This window comes from Hippoglossus hippoglossus, chromosome 14 (genome assembly GCF_009819705.1).
Source record: "Hippoglossus hippoglossus isolate fHipHip1 chromosome 14, fHipHip1.pri, whole genome shotgun sequence".
Taxonomy (NCBI): domain Eukaryota; kingdom Metazoa; phylum Chordata; class Actinopteri; order Pleuronectiformes; family Pleuronectidae; genus Hippoglossus; species Hippoglossus hippoglossus.
Window position 1 is genome coordinate 8165456 of NC_047164.1, and position 27225 is coordinate 8192680.

Genomic DNA, 27225 nt, shown 5'->3' on the forward strand with positions numbered 1-27225 from the left:
CACTCGCAGGGCAGCACTGGCGACTGTCTTCTCCAGAAAGAAGTCGATAAATTTATTGCTGGGTGCTTTTTAAAAAAAAGTCAATGAGGGAGTCAGAGAAAGTCTGGAAATCTGGCAACAAATGTTAACTTGGCAGTAAAATGCAAACTGTTGGCACAAACCTATTTTGAAAGCGCAATGGCCCATGGGAAAACAAAACCCGAGCAATGATGTAGCTTTAGTCAGCGTCACAGAGCACTCACTTGGTCACGGACATTTTGAGGATGTAGCAAAGAGGAGATAGATGCTACTTTATTCCTTTCATGCAGTTTTCTCTGTTTAAGTGTTGGTAGATGCAGATTAAGGCTAAAATGTCTCCAAAAATCCTGTTCCACACATTTCTTCTCTCATTATTGCCTAAAGTCAAACCCCAATCTTCACTTATCTGGCTCTGTCTTTGTACTCATTCTCCTCTGCGCTTTGGGAACATGTGTTTTCCACACTGACCACATTTTGACACCATGATTGAGGATGAAAAACCACTCTGAATGCTTTTAGACGTGTTTATGGCACTGAGCAGTTCTCGAAAACATTTGAACAAATGTCAACAGGTAGAACTTATTCAAGTGTGTTGTAAAGGGGAATAAAAATACCTGACAGTAAAGAAATATGGTGGGTTGGGGAACTCAACCTTTAATAGAAAAATTCAAGAGAAGCCTCGGCAAAGATCAACTATCACCGTTTTTTTCCACGAAATTAAAATATGAAATGGCTGCAGCTTAGACTTTAAAATTCACGTACCTTCCCATTCATGACCCTGTCCTTCCCCCACTGAGCCTCACTCCCCCCCCCCCCCCCCCCCCCCCCCCCCCCCCCCCCCCCCCCCCCCCCCCCCCCCCCCCCCCCCCCCCCCCCCCCCCCCCCCCCCCCCCCCCCCCCCCCCCCCCCCCCCCCCCCCCCCCCCCCCCCCCCCCCCCCCCCCCCCCCCCCCTACTTCCTGTCTGGCTCCAAGTGTTGTTGTGATGAGATTTTCCCCACCAGTTGTCTAAATGAGGCCACGCCAGTGATGGTACCTCCAGTATACACCAATAATCTGTGTAGTAATACTCACACAAGAGCCACAAAAAAAAGCCACAAATCCATATGACTCAGAATGTGACTATTGACTGGTATAGAGCATTGTGTTGTCCTATAAACATGTCAAACTGGAACACAGCACAACAAGGATGCATTTCAACTATATCTTGAATGCATTTGTATTTGATGGATGAGACTTTAAAAAATGTGACACGTCTGCCTCCTCAACAGAGTAAAGCAGGTCTTCCCAAGTATCTGGACTGTTGGCGTCCAAATCTTTTTCCATAGAAACGGCCAAATGAGTTCACGCCAAAGAACGGCATGTGAACTAGTCTTGAAATCCTGTGCGCTGAAATGGAAGCTCTGCACGTTCACTGAAACCTTTTACTTTTCAGCTTTATTCTTTTGGGACACAGAGTCCACACCCTTGCTCGGGGATCAGAGATCTCCATGTCTCAGTGGAGCGCACACTGGTCACAGTAAAAGGGAGATCGGGTTTCAGTGCACTGATACTATTCACAGACAATGGGAAATGACTGGGAGTGTGCTTTTTGCCAAAGGGGAAGAGAATAGCACGTATGCAAATATATGGATGTGTGTTTGTGTGTACCTTGCTGTCCAGTTTTTTCATAGTGACGAGGTCCAGAGACTTGAGGGAGTGTCCTGTTGGGGCGATGAAATAAAGGCAAATGTGGATCCTGGTGTCGTGGTAGTTAAACAGCGAGCGCTTGATCTTCAGCTCCTCCTGGAGATAGTTTTCAAACTGAGTGTCGATGTAGTCGACGATGGGCTTGTAGCTGTGAAGAAGAGAGACAAAGAGAAAACTGTGAGGATTTACGACTTTGGTTAAGCACAAAATACTGTATCTGTCTTCTTGTTTGTGCTTTGGTAAGAATATGGACTCGTCACTGGGGAAAAGAACTGGAGACAGCTATGTTTGCAGAAACTGTGTGATCTGATTCTGTGCCAAGATTTCAGCTTAGAGTTGTACAGCTTAATGCTGCATGAAATTTATGTCCAGTGTATGAGAGTCTGGATGAAACAAATCACAGAGGCTGCAAAACGTCCTGTCCGCTCTCACAGCACTGTGATGACCTGTGGACTCCACAGTATCAACAGTACATCAGTGAAAATTAAGAATAGACAATCTGCAAATATCAAGAGTTATGTAATATTTTCGTGTGAGCTCTTTGCATGTGGAGGCAGGCATTCAGACAAGAAAGATAACATGCAGCTGAATTGCAGTTTTTTAAAGTAGATTTCACTAAAATCGATCAAAAAGTCCGTTAAATTCACCGTTAAGGGACATGTCAGGATTTCTGATTTAGAAAACATTCAGAAACATTATCATCAGATCCCATGAATACAATCATATTTCCTAAAATGACAGTAACAAATGTCTCTTCCTGGTGTTTCCTAAAGAATGTTTTCAGTTTTTCCATTTGGATGCACTGTAAACACACTTCTAGTTGCAATGAGTGAAACAAAACAAGACAATTCAATTAGGGCCGACTGTGAGAGCCGTGTGATTCTGCACTTCTCTCTCACTGCAGCAATTATCAAGTTTAACTGTCACTAAATATCAAATTAAGTGATTTTTACAAATGATAAAAGTATGCTCGCTAGTGCAGCAGCACAGTTTGTGGCAGGCACCAGTCTAACTGGAAGGATCATGAGACAGCTCAGAGATGTTTCAGATTACATTCACATTAGGCTTGTTTGAAGAAATCTGCAGCTATAGTTGATTTACTTCAGTTCAGACACATTAAAGGGGATTCAACGACCATTAAACAATTAGCCACATATTTAATAAACTGCATCATAGCTGCACGTATGCAAGTCTCTCTCAAGTGAATTGATTGTTTGTCACCATAGATACAAGTTACAGTCACAGTTTAGCTCTCACTACACCACATGGCATTTTCGGACAATTTATCTCTGAGGTTGGAATAATCTGTGTTGGAGATGTTCAATAAACATATTTACTATCCACAATTCCAGCAGCCCAACATCGAAAATATGTTTCCAACAGACGCTGCTCTAGCTCCTGCACAGATGTGGATTCCTTATGTTGTAGAGCCCGGCCGTTAAAGATTGTTAGGAGCCAATACCAGTATAAGGGAGTAAAACATATACTTCTAAATATCGGCCGATATATGCAATGTAGTATGTGTTAGGGTTAATAAAAACTTGATATTTTACAGTTTAACTATAAACTCCATTATAAATTACTATAAAGAAAAAGAAAAATCATGCAACCAAATATATAGTACTTGAAAATACAATAGAAAATTAAAAATAATCCCTTTTACATCAAATGTAAATATAAATGCACATATTTTCTGCATCGTTTATTCAATCAAATAAAAGCTTGCATATTGGCAAAAATAAACCCTGATACCAATATGTCTGAAAGGCTCATATTTTTCAGCCAACTGATAAATCGGTCAGTCTCTATTACGTTGCTATGCTTGGCCACTACACAAATACCTCAGGCTCATTGATTCCAGCTGGTGTCACCTCTGCTTTCACATTTACTCCAGCTCCCAGTGGTGAGATTAACAAGCCAATGTGTTACTTTTTATGTTTCTACATTTGATTGAGTGGTTTCTTTGTCTAATCTGGAACAATGTAAACACCAGAGAAAGGAAAATAACATCCACAATTAGAGAGTCCATTGTTTCAAACTTAGAGTTACGGACATGAATTAGATCTTTGATTTATATACGAGTGACAACAGTAACCCAAAATTATTGCTTACGTATAAGCTCTTTAGACATAACCAACCGTCTTGGTTAACCTGTTCCATGTTCTATTCAGCTCAGAGTGAGATTCAAGTTAACATTGATTCTGTTTCCTCAGCCAGAACCATGTTTACAGTCGTCTGTTCACTCCCATCGCATGTATCTTCAATCTTCTCTGTGGAATGCACCAACTCTGACCTTTGGGAGCCCTCTCTGTGTGCATGTACAGTCTGCCGCAGGAGTCTTTCCTTCAGCATGTTGATTTTATACGGCCAGCAGAGAAAGCTGCTACCAAAGGGCGTGAGAGTGCTGCTTGCTGGATAGGTCACAACAAGAACGAGCCATTCCACAGCTGAATGTTAGATTAGAAAAAAAAAATCTATTTCCTCTTTATTGCTGCTGCACTTCTTCCTATTTTCATCCCACTGAGAAAAGAAAAATGTGCAGGATCCTGGACTGATGTTAGTCTTTATCTGTTTCTCAAATTTTCATCCCTTGGATCTAATTTAGGCAAAACTATGACACTGTCATCTTGCAACTTCTAAAAGGAAAGTTTGATCAAGATAGATGGCAAAACCTGTGCTCTGAGTATTTGCACAATTGGACAAAATAACAAGTATTTTTTATCAGAATATATCAAAACAGTCTTGATGCAATAAATGCACCATGTTTTTTTGGTGATCGTCAGGTCATGAAACTTCTGAGTTCGGCTTAAAAGTGGGTCAAATTTATTTAAGGTTATTTTAAGACATCTAAATTATATATATTATTCAAATCATTCAAAATTATATTCTTTGATTTATTTCAATGACTGAGCTGCTTTCAGACATGAACTGAAGTCATCATCATCAAATTTTCCGGAAATTTTTCCGGGCTGTATGTGAGATTGCAAATGTCCAAATCCGTTGCTCCAGAACTTTTCCTGCCAGTCTCTGAGTAAAATGTACAAAGTTTCCAAAGTTCACTTCTGAGAACAGCTCCAGAATAAGGACTAGCTTCTCATTAATATCGCAACTCAGCTGATGCTGCCACAGGTTATTTGTATTGTCTAGTCCCGTCACTCTTAACATCATCCATTACCATTTCACTGTGCTCACCTGTCCTCTTTGTTGATCTGATCACCGAAGCCAACACTATCAACAATCGTCAGTTTGAGGTGGACGTTGCTTTCTTTAAGGTCGTAAGTTCGTGGCCGCAGGTACACGCCGTTCTGGTAATGGCTCGCCTCTTCGTTCTCAAACATAGTGTTGAAAAGTGTGTTCATTAACGTCGACTTGCCAATACCAGTCTCCCCTGAGGATGGCAGCAACCAGAGAGAGACGAGACAGACAGAGAGAGGGAGAGAGAGAGGGAGAGGGGAGAAATTCATCAGCTTTCAGACTTGGCTTTTTACAACAACACCTGGGTGGCCTGTGCATTTCTATCATGTCAGAAGTAGAGAAATGTTCAGAAGTTGCAACACATTCTGTCACACACAAGCTGCATAAAGGCTGCCGTTTGATACTCACCTACACAGAGAATGTTAAAACAAAATCCCTGAGTGACCGATTTACTGACAAGTTGGTCAGGGAGGCTGTCGAATCCAACATGGCCGCCCAAAGTCAGGTTACGCTTCTCTTCATTCTGAAAGAATCAGACAAAAATAAATAAATTTAAAAAAGGATCACAAGTCTGGCTGCATGTGAGGAAAACACAAGGAGAAGACATTAGACAGAGGTATGAAGAGTTGGGTGGTACAGAGGCTGAAGCCATCACATTCCTATGCAAATTAACATCAAAGTGCCTTGGTTCATTCTGCAGATGTTAAACCCATCAACTAACAGTGAGTTCAGTGAGCAGGGCCTGCTGTGAGGATGAGCTTCAAGAATAATCCTTCACAAGCATGAGCAGCTAAAGACATTTCCACACACTTTGAACGAAACAACCGGGGAGATGAGCTGATTCTGTGATTTAATACAGAGTATGAAAAATGAGAATATCTTCAGACGGGAATAAAAACTTTTCTTTAAGTTCAGCACTGATGGGTCAACACAGCCACGTAGTAGAAGCAAAGTACATATATGATGTGAAACCATTCATCTTAATTCAAAGCTCGGTAACAACACATTTTATAAACTAATCAAACTGAGTGTGACAAGCTTCATCAGTCAGAAATGATCTGCATTCACCACAGCTATTGTGCATTATTGCACAAGAGTGCACAAACACTTTTGTAATCAATCTGCATTTGGGGAGGAGCCGCCTGGAGCTTCAACCTCAAAGACTATGATGTACAACAAATCGAAGATCAACAGACAGACACTTTTGGATTGTAAGCGTTTCACCTCTGATCTCCCTTATCTATCCCACCTTGACTAAGGCACAGACAGCCGGTGAGCAGGGGGAGCGTGTGTGTGTGAGAACTGTAGAGGAGGGGAGGCAGACGGCACCTTGAGATGAATGGGGCCACCCGAGCTCGTCTGGCTCAGCCACGACGGACTGCATATTTAGAGGCTGATGTCACCGAGTGCAGGCAGCCAGAGAGCAGAGCTCAGCTGAACGCAGCCTGGCTGTGCTGAGCCGAGGGGTGGAGGCAGGCTCTGCGTTTACTGCAGATGAGTTATAAACCTAACGGAAGTGTACAATACAGGATGAGCACTAAATATATATATACACACTCATACATGTGTGTAATTATGAGGTGTAAAAAAAAAGAATGAGCATAATGTGTCAGCGAACACAGCTGAAGTAATCGGATCTGAGCTGAGCTAAGCAAAACTGAGCTGAGCTGCAGCACTGGGAGTTTCTTACACTACGTTAGCACAAGCATTCAATTCACAAAAAAAATCTATACAAGCTGTAAATCTGCCTTGAATGTTGTTAAATGTGTCGCGGTTTGTAAAACATCAAGCAAAAGGAAGAAATATACTTCATAGCAATTCAGGTATCAATATCTGGTTGGATTGCTGAAGGGGGGAGGGTGTGGCCTCTGGTATCGTGCCTGCAAGGACACCGGTGCAATGACTCTGGAGATTGCTGAGAAGTGTTTAAAATCAGAGAAGCTGATAATTTGTATTTGCCTTTTTTATCAAGGAAAGGATAAATAAAGGCTGTTTCATGTCCGGTTTCACATGTGGCAGCTGCATAGTCTGTGTAAGTGGGAAAAGTTTTGGTCCCACGCTCCAAATCTGGGAGATTACATGTGAGGTCATAAGCTCACTTCTGAAAGCTCATGGTACACACTAAAAACTGTTAAGGCATTTGGAGAAAGGTAAGCTTGCCCCTGAAGACAATGTCATCAGGGGCAAGCTTATTTGATAAGCACAATCACACATGTGCTGAAGTCCAGACATTTTCCAGAAATTTTAAGTATTTTTAAGTCAATCAGATTCAGAAAAATGCCAAATATTCTTATTCGTGAGAGAGCTGTGGATTGACCTCCCTGTCATTAGCACATGATCTTTGTGTAAAAGTATGTGAGTGGCTGATGACTGTGTCCGTGACTGAGGGTTACTAAAAGAGAATGTAGACGTGACTATCAGTGTTATCTTTTAGGGATCAGACAGAAGAACTGCAGAAAATGATTTACTCCCCAGCTGTCTCTTCCATCTTGTGCTCATAACCTACTGGATTTCAACAACAATGCATAACAACACTAATAATGATGCCTTTCCTAGTTCCTAATACCTTTACACCAATCAGCAAATACAGGATATTACCAACCAACAAGATCGATTAAGAAAACTGTGACTAATCTGTTCTCCCATCTATGCAGGCTACTTCAGAAAGTACAAGAGCCCCAGCATGAATTATGGCAGAAATGAAAAGCTTGTGAGTAACTGCTCCTGGGTCAAGAAAGAACACAGTCCCCAGGCCACCGTATCACCAGGCCAACAGGAAATGGCTGCGCTGAACGAAATGAGGCTTGACTCATATGGGCCAGCTTCAGCTCACTGATGGCTGATGTGAACCACCTTCTTTTTTACATTTTGATATGAAACCAAAGAAATGCAAAGATGTAAATAATAAAATAAATAATCGCTTTTACACCTGAATTAGCAGGTACACAGATAATCCCTTCCCATTGCCAGTAGAGGCGATTGAGTTTTTTTCCCCACTGCATCTGAAATATTGCTCTTGCCAGAAGATTCACAGTTGCATGTTCTTCCCAAGATGTAAAAAAAACCATAAGTACACAAACGTTTGTGGCTATTTATGCACCAGCACCCAAAAGTTAATTGTGTATCATAATGTTGCACTGGAAAAGGTGCAGCATCAGCGTCTAGACTGCCAAAATAAAGAAGTAAAACAAATTAGCGCGTTTCCCAAGGTGATGTGTTTCCATAACTGTAAAACCTGTGTCTACTGCAGAGTCATTTGACCGAGGAGTGAACGCCAATTGTATGTATTCCCACTGCAGACAAAAGCCAGATGTTAGTGGGTGTTGGTTGGTTTTTTGACCATTGGAAAAAAGGGGCTCTATAGTGTCAGCTGTGAGAAGCTAAATGATAATTGATTTTTCCATCATGTTTCAGATTAAATCCTAAATTCTTTAGCCTTTAATATACGAAATGATAGTGAAATATGTCCGGCCCCTTTTTTATTTTGCTTAGTAAATGACTTGCATCCTCCTCAAGTCCATAAAGAAAGTTTTAGAATGAATTATGTTAAAGGCTACAACTTTAGCTTGTTTTTTAGCCTGTGTTGGTTTACAAGTCTGCAAACTTGCACCATGAAAACCATGCTGAATTAGCACTTTCAATTTGCAATGTACTCCACTGCTATACAGGCCCCTCGCTGAATTTTCTCCAGCACTAATCGGCCATTCGAATTACGAGTCAAAACAATGAACTTAATCATCTCAACCTTCAACTATGCTCACAAGGCAGCCAACTGTGACAACAACTTTCCAGAAGGTTAAATAAATACAGCATGTGACACAGACTCAACCTGACATAACCGAGGACAAAACCAAGATAACTCCACTAGGAGAAACCTTTTCTGTGAACAGCCCTGATGCGACCCGAAAATCCTCCAAATCAGTTGTTCCATCTTTCACCAGACACCGCTGTTATTCTGTCCATCACCCCCTCAGCTTATCTTCCGCCTTCTGGCATGTGTTCCCACCTGACTGGTGTCTGACCCGTGTTTGCACCTTGTGTCTGCCTCAGTGAGCCTCCACTGGACGGACAGGAGCAACCTGACAGACTTTGACACACACCGCTGCAGTTGATGCTTGTGGGGGGGGGGGGGGGGTAAACAGAGGGGGAGGGGTCTTTGAAAAGGGCTTTAAATATTTACAGGATATTGAGGTGCACTTTGGTTTGCCTTAAATGTTGTTTCCACATTCAGCTATTAATAGGCCAGATCATATATGATAGAAGACATACATATTTACTATACACGTTCTGACGCATATTTATGAATTAGGTAACAAAGTGTAGGATGCAGTGGTGTTTTTTTGGAGATTGACATGTTTTGCTCAGTCGCAATTGGACTGAGTTGTGTGAAAATCAAGCTGCTTTGAATTCTTCAGGAGGGGCAGAATGTGAGAACCCAAAAGAGTAAGATGATGAGAAAATAGAAATATGTCCAGAAAATTTCTGAGTGAGAATACAGCAAGAAAATTTCCACAGCGAGTGAGTAGCCATTTTAAGGACGTTTCGAACATGTGGCAAGTTCAAAACTTGAACTCTAATATCTGAATTGAAAAAGAGGAGCCATATATATATATATATATAGAAGACACTGATGAAGGTGTCAACTTGGTAAGACAGCGAGAAAGGACCAATGTTGCTGTGTTGTAAACAAAAACATCTGCTTTCCACAGCGAGATTTATACATCATGTCCTGCCTTCTACAAACTCTACCTAGACACCACCCCTCATACGGACATTTTCCTGCTGTGTTCTCTGTGAAGAACAAACACCAGAATATGTCCAGACCATATTTTCCAAACATTTTCCAGAGTTCATGTCTGAAAATGGCTGTACCAACTAAGGAAGCAGGAAAAAAAAGCACTGAAACTAATTGTTTTGATTAATCTATTGGTAGATTACTAAGCACAAATATAAATAAATAATGAAAATAATTGTTGCATCCCTACAGAGACGTCCTTATCTTGATTTGAGTTCTAGTAGCTTGAACCTCGATCCGACTAGTAATTTTTAAACTTGACACTCCAATACTGGACGGTAGCAAAACTGACTTGCCTGTGGCGTGGCTGGACAGTAGAAACTGTAAAAAAAAAAATGCACCTGAAGTTAAGTGAAAGGATGAGTACAAATTGGGGAACTGAGCCATGAGTTACTTGCTGTAGGCAAAATAAGCTTTATTTGGTGTTGCAGGCAGATGTTGGCTTCTAGAGATGCAATGGGTATGTGTGAGGAGCGGACACCACATACACAGTAACCTCAGTGATAAAGCCACATGAACCGGCAGTACGCTTTAAGCGAGGTGGCTTGTGATGGTGCTTCCTGTCCAAAGGCTGTCACGTAGACTTATGAAAGTGTAGCTTCACGTCCTCTATAAAGTCAGAATGTTTAGACTGATACATCCTGCTTTTGGTATCGGAGTGGGTTGGCACAAACATTTTTACAGCTCGACTTATGCCACCAATTAAGAATTTATTTTTGCAATATTTCAAACCACACCTACAGATTTTGCCCTCATGTGCAGCTGTAGCCGTTCTCCTGCTGCTACTTGTGCCGATGGTGATGTTGTAATGTTAAAAATGTTGACGGTTGGGATGCGGATGACGCAAGGACAAGGAATCCGCAAGCACATATAGACAAACAAGTTTTTATCTGATTATTTTCTTATCAGTACACTCGTGCACAACAATTGCAATGTACTGCTCAGCTTTGTTTACTCATCTACTGAGTGCCCAACAGGGAAGATAAAAAAATGAGTGAGAGAGACGGGAGTAGAGACAGGAACCATTTTATGGGACAGATGTACAGCACACTTTACAGGGCCTTTAAAAAATATGCAGTTTCCTTACTTTCACTGAACGGACACAGACCTAGATTTGCCAGCTTTTCCTCTCATGTGCATGTTAAGCTTCTATACATGCAGAGTCAGATGAAAAGCATTCCTGTTTCAAGATCTAGACGAGCTGTGCACAATGCTAAGGAGAGGTGAAGTTGATTTAATCATAGAGTGCACAAAAATGTGGATCCTAGTAGACTGTGCCTGAAGTTGGTAATTTAAGAATCTTCTGCGAGTCGCTGTGAGGTGTTTGTGTCACAAAGGATGCAAACAGAAATCTGGCATATTCGTGTGTTGCAAATAGTTTTTTGTCTTTTGCGTTTACAGACATCACAACGCAACTGAATTTGCATTACACTCACTATTGTAAGGTATAAAATGTCCGAAAAATGACCATCCCTTTATTTTACTTTCCATCGGTTTTAGGTCCTTGTCCACTCTGCTGACTCAGCCATGTCAGTGTCAGGCGAATGAGCCAAGACTGACATTCAAATTCATGACTTGTGCAAGTTGCTTTGTTCAGCATATCCATGTAACGGAAACAAATATGAATAACTGCAGCATTTTTATAGTGTCCACACTGATGAAAAACACATCTACATCCCATTTAAGGCGAATAATACATAAGAATAAAAGCCCTTTGAGCTGTAAACCCATAGTTTTAACAAGCCACAGGACTGCTGATGGATTCACTGGGTGCTACCAGGATCAAACCTGTGACTCTTTTTATGATAAACTAAAAGGGACCACTGGTGGTTTTACGACACCAACAACAAATAGTTCAGCCTCAAAATCTCCATTCAGCTTTGGCCGAGATTATTTGGAAAGCTATGTTTGAGTGTCATGATTTTGAGCTCCATACTGGTCTTTGAGGAAAAAAACACTTGAACCTATTCTATACATGGATATTGACTCATCACCACAGGCTGCAGCTGGGCTGTCATTATTCATCTACAACACTGGATTTCACAAACTCGCCCTCTGGGCAATTTTGGCCTGCATGTTCTATGTACAGCTAACAACACTAATGACACCAAACAGTCAGTAAACCAGACCTACAACCTGACCTGATCAACAAACAGATGGGGAAAGCAGTAACTAAGGTTTCCGGTTTAGGGTACAGTGTTTTAAGTCCTCTGATTTGTTTAAAAATTAAATGCAGACTGATTCTGATTACTCTGTAAATAAATGTAGCTGGAGAACAAATGTAAATCATGAATTCACAAGTGAACAACACAGCACAAACAAGCAAATCAACTCTTTTAAAGTACAAGCCTTCCCCCACAATTTGTCAGTCCACATCTTCTGCCCTGAGGCACTTTGTGAAGCTAATTTAATTTTATGCAAGCGGGCCTCACGGGAGAGACGATACTCTTCAGGGTCAGCAAGCAGTGTACATGAATATGTTGGCGGCCTTTTCATTACATAACCACCGATACATATAGCATCCTCTTTATGCTACGCACTCGAATGCAATCAGCGAGTGAAAAAAAAACAATAGAAGTTGTTAGCTACATTGATCACCTCATGCAGCTCTGGCCTAGAAAGTAATCCCAAAGCTACAGCCTCCATTGGACAGGATTGATGTGGGACAACAACGCAACCAACCACACATCCCTATCAATAGCTGCACATAATTAACAGCGTGCCCTGTACACAAACTGCCCGGGCACACATGTGAGTTTGTTCAATATGGTCTCACTTAGTTCCGAAAGTTAGACAGGAAGTCAGACTGTCAGGCAACTATGCTGCTCCTCGCACTGGCCTGTTTCGCTGCATTCTCAGCATTTTTCTCATTAATCAGCTCTCCAATTTCCTCTCTCCCAAAAGAGACAGTTAAAGAAGTCGCAAAACCCGCAATGTCTTCCGCCCAACCCGAACTCCTTCTTGGACATGTTCCTAAATGTCAACTGTGCAATGTCTCTCTCTGGATCCTCTTTTTATTTGGGATCCTCTCTTCCTTCTTTTTCTTCGTAGACATGAGTTGCACCAATAAATGGAAGGAGTGGCCCGGAGTGTGTTCTTAATCTCTTTATCCCTCCAGCTCAGTGCTGCTTACTGTCCAATTCCACACCACAAGGATCTCCTCAGGCATCTGCCAAAAAGTTAATCACCCTTTTGAAATCTCCCCCTGTGCATTCGCCTCGTCACTATAATGTTGAGTTCTCCATAACGCATGCTTTGTTGTGTGAATTCTCCACATATAGAGCTGCCTACCCAACCTTGTGTTGTTGCCCTTTTCTTCAGCCTGTGTTGCATCACCATGATAAAGCTGAAAAATAAGGTTACACCTGAATGACGACAGGGCTTGGCACAATGGAAATAATGCAGGATGCATGCATTCCACTCTCATCTACTTGTGTGACCAACCTACTGCTGAGATATGCAAAGAGAAATGAAGCAAAGTTTCAGCCAACAGTCTGCTCAACATCTGGCGGGAAATGGCCTTTGGAGTAAATGTGACAAAAGAAGTTAAAAATAAAGAAACGTTTAATTTTGCAACTAAATATCAACTAGGACATTATAAAGTATTAAGTGCTGTAGACTAACACCAGATAATATGACAGTTCTACTCTAGAAAACTCAGATAAATACATAAAATAAGTACAATTGTCTCAGTAGTATAGAGCACTGACTTTAAAACAACTATTTCCTGTTTTATAGCATTTTAACCACTAAGTTAAAAATAATTTTGCACCCCTGAAGAGGAAGTTAAAACGAATCCAATTAATAACTGTGGCATTATATAGTTTTAAGTGCTGTAGACTAAAACCAAAAAATATGGCAGTTCTACACTAGAAAACTCAGGTAAATACATAAATTATGTACAGTTGTCTCAGTAGTACAGAGCATTGACTTTATAACAACTATATCCTGTTTTATAGCATTTCATCCACTAGGTTTGAAAATAATTTTACAACCCTGAAGAGGAAGTAAAACCACATGGCAGCACATCATGCAGTATTAAGTACTAATTCAAAGTAATACTGCAGTTTTTACACAACAAAACCTGCAGTCACTCCACATCACAGGGGCTGTGGTGAACAACACTGACTTTAAAGCCACCACCTCCTGTTTTTATAGCATTTTCCCATGTTTTGCTGTTGAGTGTTGTGACTTGGATGTTTTAACGTGTCGTTTGGAGACCGGGTTGTTTACAGCCACTTGTAAATAACACAAACTGTGAACAGTCTGACACGCTACACCCCCCTGGATTCAGCCATACGTGATTTCCAATAACAGACAATAAACGTTACGTGGCACATTGTTCGCCCCGACAATGGCAGCGTTGTCTTCGTTTGTGTGAGGTGAAAAGAAAACATGACAGACACCCGTGCCACCGCCTCGACTGAGCCCCACGTCGGGGTCCAGAAAGCGGACAGGGGGGTTGAAGGAGGCGGCTCGGTTAGCTTACACGGCGGCTAACACCCACACTTCTACTAATCACAACCCGGAGTCTCCTCTCTCTCTCCCCGGGGCTGCACTTAGCAAAGGTGTCCCAGGGTGGGAAGGGGAATAACACGGATAAATGCGCCTCCACTCACCGAGAACACGTCAACGTCCGTGGCAGCCATGGTGCGGAATGTGCGGCGGTGAGTGTGACCGAGCTGAGGCGAAAGGGAGCAGCCCTCGACTGACTCTCCGTGCTAGCCTGGTGCTAGCCTGGTGCCAAACTAGCGAGTGAGCGGGAGGCGGCTGTAGTGACACGGGAGGAGAGGCACTCAGGGCGGGGGAGAGCTGGCGAGAGCACCGGGAGGGAGGGAGGGAGGCTAGCATGCCAGCTAGGCGCCAAGATGAACCCCTGACACGTCACTTCCCCTTCGTTTGCAGGCTGAGTCGTGTATTTCCTTCGTTTTGACTCGATGTGGCGTTGATAAAAGTGGAGAATAATATATTAATGAAATGATAATTAGGCTAGGTGGTGTTTAAAATGAAATTAATTAAAGAGTTACAAATTGTTGTTGAGTGAGGTAGTTGTTCCCGATTCGCTCCGCCCAATTATCGCGATTTCTTATTTTTTTTAAATAGTTTCCCTTCTCATTAATTATAAAGACTTTTATTTGAGTTAATTGTGATTTATTCTGTACTTTGACCAGTTTGAAGTCTCCTATAAGTGTTCCCAGGCGGTTTCTACCATTAAAATGCAGCCAGGATGGGGGTGAATCATCTCGACGTCGTGAGGACATCTTTGGGCCGGACAGACAGGTTCCAATATGGCCGCTGCTCAGGAACTCCGCTCCAGGAATGTGACGCTGCTCAGACGCTGCAAGCCCGGACAGGAGGGAGCGATCCCGGGGTGGGATGAGGGTAGAGAGGGGGGGTGGGATATGTCCCCCTTCTCAGGATATAGATTTTATAAGTGTAGAAAAGTATAGAAAGACTTTATTGTCTTTGTATCAGCAGAATACAACGAAATCCAAACTGCTGCTCAGGTGATGCATTGACAAGGGAATAAAGCACAATGCACATTTTACTACAATGTGACTCAGCCAATCAGAGCAAGCTGTGTTATTGGTATTTTTATAGTCTTAGTTTATTCCCAGTGTTAGTTGCATTGTGGGTATTGCAGTCTTGGTGCCCTGAGGGCTTTTTGCACCGTTATGCTGACATCACGGTTCAAAGAGTTCTCCAGGTCACAACAAAGACTTTGGTGCTGATGATAATATTTATAAAACAAACAGGACACTTTGTTTAAAGTAACAACAATGGGACAAAGGCCAATAAAGATTATTTCGATAAAAAAAAGAGGACATACCAGAAATGAACTCATGTGTAAAGATTCAAGATTCAAGACTTTATTTTCATATGCACACCAAACTGGGGGAAAGAGAAAAACATACACACATACATACATGTTACACACAGTATTGTACTAGTTTAATAACCAAATAAAGTAGAGATAACCAGGCCAAATAAATATATATTTCAGAACATTCAGAAGTCTGGCTCATATTTTATTCATATAAACAAAGGAGGACATTTTCACACATTTAATAACATTTTATTTATTCAATTATTTATTTATTCTTTTGTGTGTGTTTGTTACTAGAGAGAATATAGGACTACTGGTATATTATTTAAATTATTAATAGCAGGCAAATGGTTATATCATTATGTCATTATTTATTTATAACAAAGTTCTGTGTAAATAAAGTATTCATCATTGTTATTATTATGAATAACTCTAAGTAAATGAATGGAACCCAACATTTAATATCAAATTAGTTATCATCTACTTTTATATATGCTTTTATACTATTGAGGCTGTTAATTCTAACCCAGGAAGAAAAACAGAAAGAAAGACAGACAGAAAAACAGACAGAAAGACAGACAGACAGACAGACAGACAGACAGACAGACAGAAAGGAAGAAAGAACGAACGAATCAAATAAAAGAAAGAAAGAAATGGTTTGCAGTTTTCCAGAGTCAGCACAGAACAGACACTTTAACTCCACTTGTTATTTCAGGTGAAGGTTTGCATATTTTATTCATATCATATCCACGTCCGCACTTTTCCCGGAAAAAGCCTCCTTCAGGTGCGGAGGAGGAGGAGGAGGAGGAGGAGGAGAAGAAGCGAGCGGCCAGGTGGAGGTGCTGCCCTGACTCCGGGACAAAGGTGTAACACTGCGTCCATTACCGGAGCTACACGGTTTAACTTGAACCAGCCTGGAGCCTGAGAAGTTTTACCATCATGTCGTTGACGCAGGAGTCCGTCCTGTCTCTGCTCGTATCGGAGGGAGGCCGAGTGAAGAAGTCCGAGCTGGTGAGGAAGTTTAAAGGCTCCGTGGACTGCGGGGATCCCGCGGAGAAGGAGCGGAACAGGGAGCTTTTCAAGACCTTCGTCAACAACGTCGCCGTCGTCAGAGAAATCGACGGCGTCCGCTATGTGGTCGTCAAGAATGTGTACCAGCATTTACTGGAGGGAGTCCAGACGGAGAGCAGCCGCGAGGAGGAGCCGGGAAGCGAAGGACCGGCGGGGACAGGTGAGCAGCAGCGCCTACCTGTGCGGGACCAGGGCTCTGCGGGTCCTGGAGAAGACGAGCCAGATGTCCCTGACCTGGGTGAGGCGAGTGAAAGTAGTGAAAACCCAACGGAATTACTGTGTCCTATACAGCTGGCTCTGCAGAGGACCAAGTTCACGGACGTCAGGGTTAAAAGGATGCTGAATTTTGAGATCCAGAGCCAGGACAAGAATGGAGATGGTTGCTTTACAAGGGGTGAAGCAACAAAGTCCAAAACCATCAAGAGCAAACCTTTCGCCTTGCCTCTGAGAGTGCCCCCCAGCTCCACCAGGGTGGAGGTCCGCAAGCTGAAGGTGGAACCAGATGATCCTCCTGAAAGTCCAACACCAGATGCCCACAGGTACAAGAGAAGACCCCCCTCAGTGGAGGACAGGACTGGCGGCAGCGTGGGCTCACCCCAGCTCAGGAGGGCGGTGAAGAGCACCAAGGCGTCAGAGGAGCAGAAAGAGAACAGGGTTCCCTCCCTGGTTCCCCTGGAGCAGTCGGAGCATGAGTGGCTGGTCAAGTGTGCCGCCGGCCACTGGAGCCAGGCGTACGGCCTGCTGCTGAGAGACAGCCAGCTGGCCGAGAAGAGGGACTTCATGTCAGGGTTCACCGCCCTGCACTGGGCAGCCAAGTGTGGAAACAGTGACATGCTCACCAAGATTGTTGACCTGTCGAGGCAGGGGGGAGTTGAAGTCGACATTAACGCGAGGACACATGGCGGTTACACTCCTCTGCACATTGCCGCCTTGCACGACCAGGAGTACATCATGGCCACGCTGGTCGGGGAGCACAACGCCGACGTGAGGGTCAGGGACAACTGCGGGAAGAGGGCCTACCACTATCTGCACAAGGGTGTTTCCAAGAGTGTGAGGGAGATGCTGAGTGAACCCAAGGCCCGGCCGGCTCCGGACACGTCCCCGCCTGAGAAAGAAGAGCCGGAGCTGTTCCCAGATCTCCCCAAGGGTCTGCATTCAATAAGCCGTCTCTTCCAGCCGCACGTGACGGGCCTCAAGAAGAAGCCCAAGCAAAGGTCAGCGCTTTACTCCCTGAGCGACGACCCCGGCGAGGAGAGAGAGGACAGCGGTTTCAGACAGAGAGTCCTGTCAGAAGCTTTCATCTAAAGGAAGAACTCTCTCTTGCCTCACTTGAAAGACGTATATTGACATTTTACTGATTTTCTGGCCTTCTTTCACACACAAAAACTGAACAATACTCAAAATAATAATGATTTGAAGTATTAATTCTATCGATTTTTACATTTTACATTAGGTTTCTTATAAGAGGTGAATCTAAAGGTTTGGGTTTCCAACTGTGAATCAGACGTGACTCAGAAAATATCAGACTTATTAATCATCGTCTGTGGTCTCCTGGTCTTCTCAGTCTTTCAGTCTTTATTATAATTTTATATAAAGTGAATAATTTTTTATTGTAGCATTTCAGTTCAGGCAACAAAAAACAGCACCAATTTTGTATTTATTGCAATCATTCAGGAATTTTACTTGATTTTTAAATGGCTGTTCTCAAAGAATAATTTCTCAATCTATTTTTGTCGTAAAAAGAAAATGAATCTACAACAGAGACAGTTTGTTACTGATTTAAAAAAGACTTGACTTGTTCCCCTGTGTTTTCGTCTCTGAGTCAGAACTGAACCGAGAACTGTGAAACGGTCAGACTCTCGATTTCCTGATGCAGAAAAAGAAAGGGGGGGGGGGGGGTTGACTTATGGGGGAATGAAACCTGTAGCAGCAAACAAAATAAATTCATAAAACCGTGAAATGTTTGTGTCTCTGAGGAGCTTTTAGGAAAACTCTCTGCCTCATCGCTTCACTTTATAAAAGATGAATAATTAAACGCTGTGAAGCGTTAAAGAGAACGTCCGCTGGTTTTACCCTGGAAGAAAACAAACACTGGGTTTTTATTGAGTCACATACATTTGACTAAAAAAGGGCAGAGGCTGTGTTATTCATTAAGGTGTGTGTGGGTATTTCATAAATCATTAGACTCCCTGTACGTGTCAAAACGCCTGAAAAACGGCTTAGGTATGTTTTTTTGTGGCTTGTTGAGACGGCTGTGATTCAGCCAGATGAGCAGCTGTCTGGGGATGAGTGTGTGTTCGTGTGTGTTTGCACATGCATGTCTGAAAGTGTGTGTGTGTGTGTCTATCTATAGTTATGAAGGCCAATTTTGGTTCACTACCAGCAATGTGAGGACATTTTAAAGTTTTGAGGACATTTAGGATGGTCCTCACAAAGGCCTTTCTGAGGGTTAAGACTTGGTTTTAGGGTTTGGGCTAGAATTAGGTGTGTGTGTGTGTGTGTGTGTGTGTGTGTGTGTGTGTGTGTGTGTGTGTGTGTGTGTGTGTGTGTGTGTGTGTGTTCCTGTACTTATACCTTTGTGAGGACCATTTTAACCATAGAGAGTGAGGACATTTTTGGAAAAAGGACATTTTAAGGGCTGTTTAAGGGTTAAGATTTAAGGCTTAGGGTTAGAATTAAGGTTAGGGCTAGGCATTTAGTTTGGATGGTTAAGGTTAAACTTCTATCCTCACTAAGATAGAAGTGAAAACGTTTGTGTGTGTGTTTGTGTGTGTGTGTGTGTGTGTGTGTGTGTGTGTGTGTGTGTGTGTGTGTGTGTGTGTGTGTGTGTGTGTGTGTGTGTGTGTGTGTGTGTTTGTTAATAGCCAAGCAACAGCAGAAAGAGAAGAGCAGCGTTCATCTCCAGAAGTGACGCTGCTGCCTCCTCCCCTCTCTGTCCTGTCTGTCCTTGCTCTTCTTCCTCAACAGATATGACTACGTGTCACCAAATAGGACTCGACAAGTTGCCGAAGATGACGTGCTTAGTCAGCAGAAAAGCAATAGCAGTGTTTAGTAATGGTATTTGCATCCTGTGGTCACCCTCATTCTCCCACTGCTCCCCGTCCCCCCCCGTCCCCGCCCCGAGTCGTCTTATGTCTCATGATGTCACTTCCCCAGCAGCGTACATCGTCTTTACGTCAAGACGATGTTTTCATCTCAGAGCCTCGAGGTGTTATTAAGCAAATGTTCTTTTCTGCTGCTGCTGCTGCTGCTGCCCGGAGGAGAAAGGCCAGCACATGGTCAGCAACATGAGCCAGATGTAAGTCCTTTGAATCAAAGACGCTGCAACACCATGATGTTAAATTACACTGTTAGTGTAGCGTTAGTATATTGATTCAACACATGTAACATAATAATTGGTGTTTTGTAGTGTGGGAGCTCCTGGACAGAGACACGCTAGCTGTTTCCCTCTGCTTCCAGTGTTAATGCTAAGCTATGCTAACTGCCTCCTGGCTTCAGCTTGGCACCGAACACACAGACATGAGAGTGATATCAATCTTCTTCTTTAATTATTGGCAAGAAAGTTACTATACTGGTTTCTCGTTTTTGTCGATATGGAGGCGGTAAATCAGTAATTTCTGTAATGTTCTTGGGTTCATAAAATCCTCTGACCTGTTTCTCCATGGCTCCTTTAAAAGTTGCATCTGTACAATCTACTCAGGACAGTGTAATGCAGCCCAATACATCAGTCCTGCCATAACATAAGAAATAAAAATGGTATTTGTATAGCACTTTTAATGATGCTTAAAAAAACACTTGACACTCTGACATTGTTGAAAATGTGCAAATTAAATTATATGGTAATGGTTGAGATTGTCGTTAAAGTTAATTAGTAATTTTCTTTTCATCGTTCGATTGGGGTCAGAATATTAGAAAAGCCTCAATTAGTCCAGCACAACACCCCCATTTAACCATGACCCAATTTGAATAGCACTGTCAGTGTCAAAATAACGAGGAGGGTCCGGAATGCTAAACCGTTCCCCTGTGTGTGTGTGTGTGTGTGTGTGTGTGTGTGTGTGTGTGTGTGTGTGTGTGTGTGTGTGTGTGTGTTAGTTGTAAACAAGTTAAATTAGCTTTGACTATAGCAGAGCTTGAACAGAAACATCTGCTGAAATGAAGAGTCATTAAATCACGGTGATATAAAACCAGCACAGTTTTACAATCTGCATTTTCACTTTGATACTCGTCACCACTGATCTGTGTGTAAAGGTTGATGGAGGAGTTCAGGGTTCAGGTTCGAAAAGTGAAGCCACTAATCTGAATAATCACTGAGTCACCGGATTATAGATAAATAACCTGACTGACCGGCAGACCCTGAAGATAATGACACAATTATTCTGGTGGTGGCAATAAAGAAATAAAATCTCTGCCTCTGTCATGGCTGACGTTGATGTTTCATCCACCATAACTCTTAAGACAGAGGGACAAAGCACCTCATTATCCAGCAATGTGACAGAGGTGCTGCTGCAGCGCTCAGGCCGCCCTGTTCCCACACACACACACACACACACACACACAGAATGCTACGCCTATGTGGCAACTGCTAAACCTGATTATCATGCAATTAGTGTGTGACAAAGATCTTTCTTGTTTAGAATTCCCCCGTGTTGTGTTAAATGTCCCTGTTGCCATGATTGTGATGGAGGTCTACGCTAAGTGCTGTCCACTGTCTCTCTCCGGCCTCCTGGGGTTTCCCTGCCCTCTACTTGCCAAACACCAAATCCATTTTTCATTCTCAACCCATTCTGTTCATTCTTTTAATCAGCTTATGTTGTCGCTGACACACAAATTGGACGGACTTCCGCTGTGAGCAAACGAGGCCGAGTGGCGTGAGAGAGACGAGGGAGATACAATGCGTCACCAACATCAGATCATTTTCTTACACACTATTAAACACACAATATTATATTAAGTAAATATTCAGTATTTGCTGTACAATATGAGAGCGGTATCCAATCAATAATTCTCATCTCATAAAGCGAAGAAGTTCATTTCCTGTGTCAAATTATTCTCCTAAAGCCAGTGAAACATTTAAAATATTAATAACATTTATATCCAACACTGACTATGAGTGAGAGCAGTGCAGAATTAATCCACAACAAAATCTCCCACTTTATATATACACACACAACATAATGCGGATTACTCTGGAGGCAGCATGCCCGAACTCACATAATCCAACAGAAAGAACATTAGTTCTTACATTTACAAACTTTCTTTTTCTATCCCGTCCTCTACGTTGACTGGAATATTCTTTACAAGAAATGATTTACAGGTGTGAATACGATGAAGAATTGTTTCAACAAATACATTAGAATTTAAATGTAGGAGGAAAAACAGTGAATTACTGGGTTCTCACAGGCAGTGTGTTTATGTGCCTACAGAGGGCAGAGATGAACTCTGAATAAACCTGACCACTGAGGGAAAGTTAGACCTCATCACAGGTGTCTCCTGCTCCGATGAGTGAAAAATTTACTTTTGACAAGTTCCCTGTGGAATAAAAAAATAAGAAATGTAAAAACACCAGAATCAGAGGGAGAGCTTAATTTATTCACAATATTACAAACATCATGGAATGTACAACTCCACACAGGCACAAAAACACAACTCACACTCTCAACAGAAAACAGGAGTGAAATTTAGCAGAACAAACATGGATTTAGAAATGTCTCTGCTGTCGTCCCACCAGCTGGGACTCACTGAAATATGTCTTTCCTTGTTGGGTTTTAAACAGATTCTGTTCATATCAATGTCACACGCCTGCAGCATTCGAAACAAAATCCCCCCCAACTAAAGTATAATCCTACTTCCAAAAAAAACAGCCACCTTTTCTGCTACCTGAGCTGTTGTCAAATGTTTGCTGCACATGCACCAACAACTAAAACAAATGAGTATTTATCCATGTGCTGCTCCTTGTGGGAGTATTTTTCCTCGCAGTCTTCGCCTTCTCCAAAATGTTGGTCTTTTGCATACTTTAGGAATTCCAGCTCGCTGCAGGGAACAACACGAGAGTCTTTTCTAAACCCTCGGCCCTGCGTCAGCACAAAGGCCAAAACAAACATACATTTGTTAAGCTAACTGAGGGACACAGGCGTAAATCTCCACAGAAATGTTTCAGGGGCAGGGGGGTGAAACCGTTTAGCTAAAAACATGATAATATTTCTCAGGGTAGAGGAGTTTCCTCTTTTGGAGGAAAACTGGCTTTTTAGTTGTCCACTTGTTCGACGTTTTTTGTTGTTAGTCAATAAATATACACAACTGTCAACCCATTCACTGGATCACTTAAATATTCTGATAATCTTATGACTTCATAGGAGTTTTGTTGAAAACTAACGCAGCAAACACAGAGAAGTTCTGTCTTTTCTGTTCTGACAACCAGACAAAATTCATGATTTCAAACACACACACACACACACACACACACACACACACACACACACGCACACACGCACACGCACACACGCACACACGCACACACACACACACACACACGTCCCATGTGTCTGGTCGAGGAATCAATACAAAAGAAATTAAATACAGCCATCAAACACTAATTACAAATATCAATGAGGAAGTACAGATGCTGTTCAAAGATGTGAGATTCTTGTGGGGAAAGTGATTTGTGTTTTCAGGCGGTCAAGAAGAGCTTTTTAATTACTAATGTGTTTAAATAAACGTAAAGGTTCGATGTGTCTACTTGGGGCTACGCTGTGGAGGTAGTGAATAAAGAATCTGTTTAAGACACCTGACGTGAAGATTGTGGACTTTCCGCTTATTAAAAAAGTAATTTCAAGTATCACGTGTCACTTCTGCGACAAAGACGTTGATATAATCGTTGCTTAGTTACAAACGGCTTTGAAGAGGTTCAGTACCTCAGTACGAGGAAGTAGCTCCAGCATGAAATCATCAAAACTTAATAACGTGAAGTAAGAAATTAACCAGAAACGAATTTGAACTCAATCCTTATTGTTGCCGTGTGTGCTCATGTACCTTTTTTTAATAAAACATACGGTAAATTCCTATTTAAAATTCATGACAAAACAAACAGAATAAGTAAAATAACAAATAAAAAAAGTCGTTTAACTGGATGGAGTAAGGCTTTCACTTGAAATTACTTTTGAAAAGAAAACTGATTTGAAGAAATGTGCATTTATGTATCATTACAAAGTGCTTTTTTTTCATTTCACCTTTTTTGGTTTTTAGTGCCTTAATTTGAAACATAAAAAAATAAGAACATTAAGATGATATCTTCTACATCTATTGTACATTTTACTGACACGACACAGTACGTCGCCCCCCTCAGGCCACTCTCTTTCACTGAAGCCCTATACAATCTTAAAGCTTATAACAGGTTTCCACGGGTGCAGATTCAGGGCTGGAGCACTACCATCATCCTAATGAAAACACGAGGAGGACAGTTACTGAATAGCTAACAGGGGACGCAAAGTTTCCACACAGCAGCTCTAATGGAAAACGCTCCACAGCAACAGCAAGGCACACAGAGAAACAGAAAACAGGCGTTCTGTTTAAAGTCAAAGGAAACGAGTACAACGAGTCCTCCGATGCAGATTGTGTAGACTGAGAGGGACGTTGGGCGGAAAAGTGGGTGAGCCTCCTGGGCGCCCGCGGGGGGGGGGGAGAAAGGCATCGAGCTTCAGTCTCAACAGTCTTTAATGCTCATCTCATGTAGAGCCTGTGGGTGTGAGAGGAGAGCTGAACTACATGATCATTTCCCCTGCTCTCTTCTTTTAAAAGGACAAAAGAAAGTCATGACAGGGTGTGAAGGGTTAGGGATATCAGCTCCCACATTTATAATCCATGTATATGTGGCACAGATAAAAGTTCTGCACTTCCTATTTCAAGGCAAGTAAAGAACGAGAGGAGAAATCTTCAGCTCCCTCAAAGGTGGAGGCTGTTGGAGAGCGCCTCCAGCTGCTCCTCTCCCAGCCTCTGCTTCTCCTCCAGGTCCTTCTGCTGGATGAGCAGCGAGGCCTTGGTCTGGACAAACCGCCGGTAGTCCTGCAGCTGCTCGGCCGACAGCTGGCGCGACAGGAAGGTGGAGACCAGGTTCTCTCGGCGGTCCAGGTTATCCTTCAGATCTTTGGCATCCTCCCTCTGTTTGCACAGCAGACGGTGGCGACTGTCCATAGATTGCTGGAGTGGAGAGATGAGGAGAGAGGAAAACTATAAATCATCCCTGAGCTTAAATTATACTATTATTATATTACACTGGGGACAAAGACATACGTTAGATCTCACTGCTTACAAGTAGTTGTCTATAATATTTCAAATATTATTTGTATCCTGCTTTTACAAGGACAGAGTATGAAGATATCTAAGAAAATAGCTTTATTTTCAACCACAAGTGTCAGATTTGCTTTTTTAACTGAAAGCTGATATGTCACTCAAGCTGTAAAAGTTGTCCGATCATGTTTCAAACAGCCACAGGTCAGAAGGTGCAGTCTTTCCTTGTGTCAACAGAGGGCAGGGTAGATATAAATGCCATCGAAACCAGGCTGCAGTTTCGGTGAGTCAGTGTAAATACCAGTGTTGCTGATAACAGCAGGAAAACAAATGAGCCCTGTAACAAGCCCTCAGTACGCAACACGTTCAGCCGGGCTTTTACAGATGGACAAACCAACAAAGAGCCCTTTCAGGGGTAAATCTAGAAATCGAAGGCATCCATGCAAAACTAAATTGATGCTGAAAAATACTGGGATTCAGACTCAAATGGGATAATCAGAGATAATCACACTCACGACGATGTGTGAGGAAGAATAACAGACCTTAATGACTGACAGCAAAAATGATTTTGTCTATATACTAAACCATTTAGAAACAAACTGCAATAAATGAATAATGGTCTCCAATTGTCTGATAAATCTTCAGGCTCAAACACAGATAAGCTAATAATGGCCAATTAAACTCAGATAAACCTGACAACGTGTTTTGAATTCCACACGGCAGGAAAACCTTGACTCCATTAAAGTCACCCTTCAACTTTTCCCAAGTGGCCTGTTTGCAGTTCTAAAGTAAACAGAAGGAGAGAATATCTGAGGGCATGGGAGCAGCCGCGCACTTCCAACACTCATGATTGTTTTTCAGCAGAGCGTAATGAGCCGCACTCACTGTATCATATTATTCCACCAGGAGCACTCGCGGGCAGAACGCTTTTACTCTCATACATCAGCGTTTACGTGCAAACAGCTTCAGGCATAAGAGGCAGGACCATAAACAGGCAGGGTCATAATCTACAGAGCCTGTGGTGGTGCATTAGAATCAGTAGGTGACCTTTAACCCCAAATATCAGTCAAAGTATGTTTCACATTCAGTCACAATCTGTGTGTTTGTACTGTGATAGACATTAACAGCTTGTGTGATATGAGCTGAGAATAATCAGTGTTTTTGAGGACTGGCTGCTTAAGTTGTGACAAGGATTATGTCAATTTATTGTTCTTGAGCAGAATCTGAGGTTTTGGAAGGTCATTGAATGCAACAATTAACTATTAGGCTTATCCTTTAACAGTCCTAACCCCTTTGGACTGTGGGAGGAAGCCAGAGAAAACCCACACAGACATGGGGAGCACATGCAAACTCCACACAGAAAGGCCTCGGGATTCGAACCGACAACATTCTGCGAGGCGACAGTGCTAACCACTACACCACTGTGCAACTTGATCAAATATTAAAGCATTCAATTATTCGAGGTGAGTTTAAGTTCTTACGAGCTATTTCTCATTGCATACACAAATAAAAAGGAGAAAAAAAAATTCCAACAGACCATGAACTCTACTTGAACCCTTAAAAAAAAAAAAAAGATGACCGGTCCCTCACCTTCTCCTCAGCATCTGTGTGCTGGTCCACGGTGCTCAGGGCATTCTGCACCCTGGCCAGCCGGGCCGAGAGGCACAACAGCAGGCTCACCACCCTCTCCAGGTCTCCTATGAACAGGTTGTACCTCTCCAGCTCCACGGGCAGACAGCGCTCACGGACCAGCACCTCCAGCGTCTCCCCACAGGCCGTGTTCTCCTGGATCTCTGCCTGGAGGGCGCCGCGTGTCTCTTCCAGCGAACGCAGACGCTCCTCAATACAAGACACTATTAGATGCTGTGAAATCAAGCAGAGAGGAAGACGTGTGAGGGATTTTCAGGCAATGGTGCTATAACACATTGATAAATATAAATTCTTAATCATCATTTTAGATTCCAGGCGAACCATTTAAAATATTTACTTAACATTTGCTGTTCAGGACAGTCAGGAAAAAGGAGGAGATGATTTGCTAAGCCAAACATTGGACAAGTGGGAGACAGTGATAAGAGGCAGCCGGTACATCATGTGATAAGAGACACAGCTATCTCTGCTTGAAAAGAGTCCACTTAAGGCCAAATAGCATCCAGATGGTATGAGCCAGGTTTGTGTAAAAAAAAATAACAGTGTAGTTTAATGTTTTGTTAGTCCTGCTGCCCTGTTTGATTTGTCGTCGTCTTTACTGTGCCTGCAGCAGAGCAGAGACTATTGTACAGTATATTGCCTCTTATTAGCAAAAATACACACTAATGTTTTGTGAAACAATACTCCTTCTCTGCCATGAGA

The 27225-nt window shown here is 42.5% G+C and overlaps 3 protein-coding genes across 7 annotated transcripts in view; 1 reads left to right on the plus strand and 2 right to left on the minus strand.

The window, feature by feature from the left end:
• Positions 1-14344, minus strand: part of sept8a (septin 8a) — a 36265-nt gene extending 21921 nt beyond the window's left edge. For all 3 annotated transcript variants that reach the window (XM_034606007.1, XM_034606006.1, XM_034606008.1), the window contains exons 1-4: positions 14315-14344; positions 5309-5423; positions 4898-5093; positions 1667-1853 (exon numbers count right to left, since the gene is read on the minus strand). In XM_034606007.1, the coding sequence (XP_034461898.1) occupies positions 1667-1853; positions 4898-5093; positions 5309-5423; positions 14315-14344 (528 nt within the window). The remainder of the gene's footprint in view (positions 1-1666; positions 1854-4897; positions 5094-5308; positions 5424-14314) is intronic.
• A 1990-nt stretch (positions 14345-16334) lies between these two features.
• Positions 16335-18468, plus strand: LOC117774641 (ankyrin repeat domain-containing protein SOWAHA-like). Its single transcript, XM_034607209.1, has one exon. It carries the CDS (start codon positions 16462-16464, stop codon positions 17896-17898), a length of 1437 nt encoding a protein of 478 aa, XP_034463100.1. The 5' UTR covers positions 16335-16461; the 3' UTR covers positions 17899-18468.
• A 4663-nt stretch (positions 18469-23131) lies between these two features.
• The window catches only part of shroom1 (shroom family member 1), a 31534-nt gene continuing 27440 nt past the window's right edge, over positions 23132-27225 (minus strand). For all 3 annotated transcript variants that reach the window (XM_034606640.1, XM_034606642.1, XM_034606641.1), the window contains exons 8-9: positions 26467-26739; positions 23132-24786 (exon numbers count right to left, since the gene is read on the minus strand). In XM_034606640.1, coding sequence (XP_034462531.1) covers positions 24532-24786; positions 26467-26739 — 528 coding nt within the window. In that variant the 3' untranslated portion in view covers positions 23132-24531. The remainder of the gene's footprint in view (positions 24787-26466; positions 26740-27225) is intronic.

Coding starts and splice junctions, on each gene's coding strand:
- LOC117774641 (XM_034607209.1), top strand. CDS start 16,462: ATGTCGTTGACGCAGGAGTCCGTCCTGTCTCTGCTCGTATCGGAGGGA.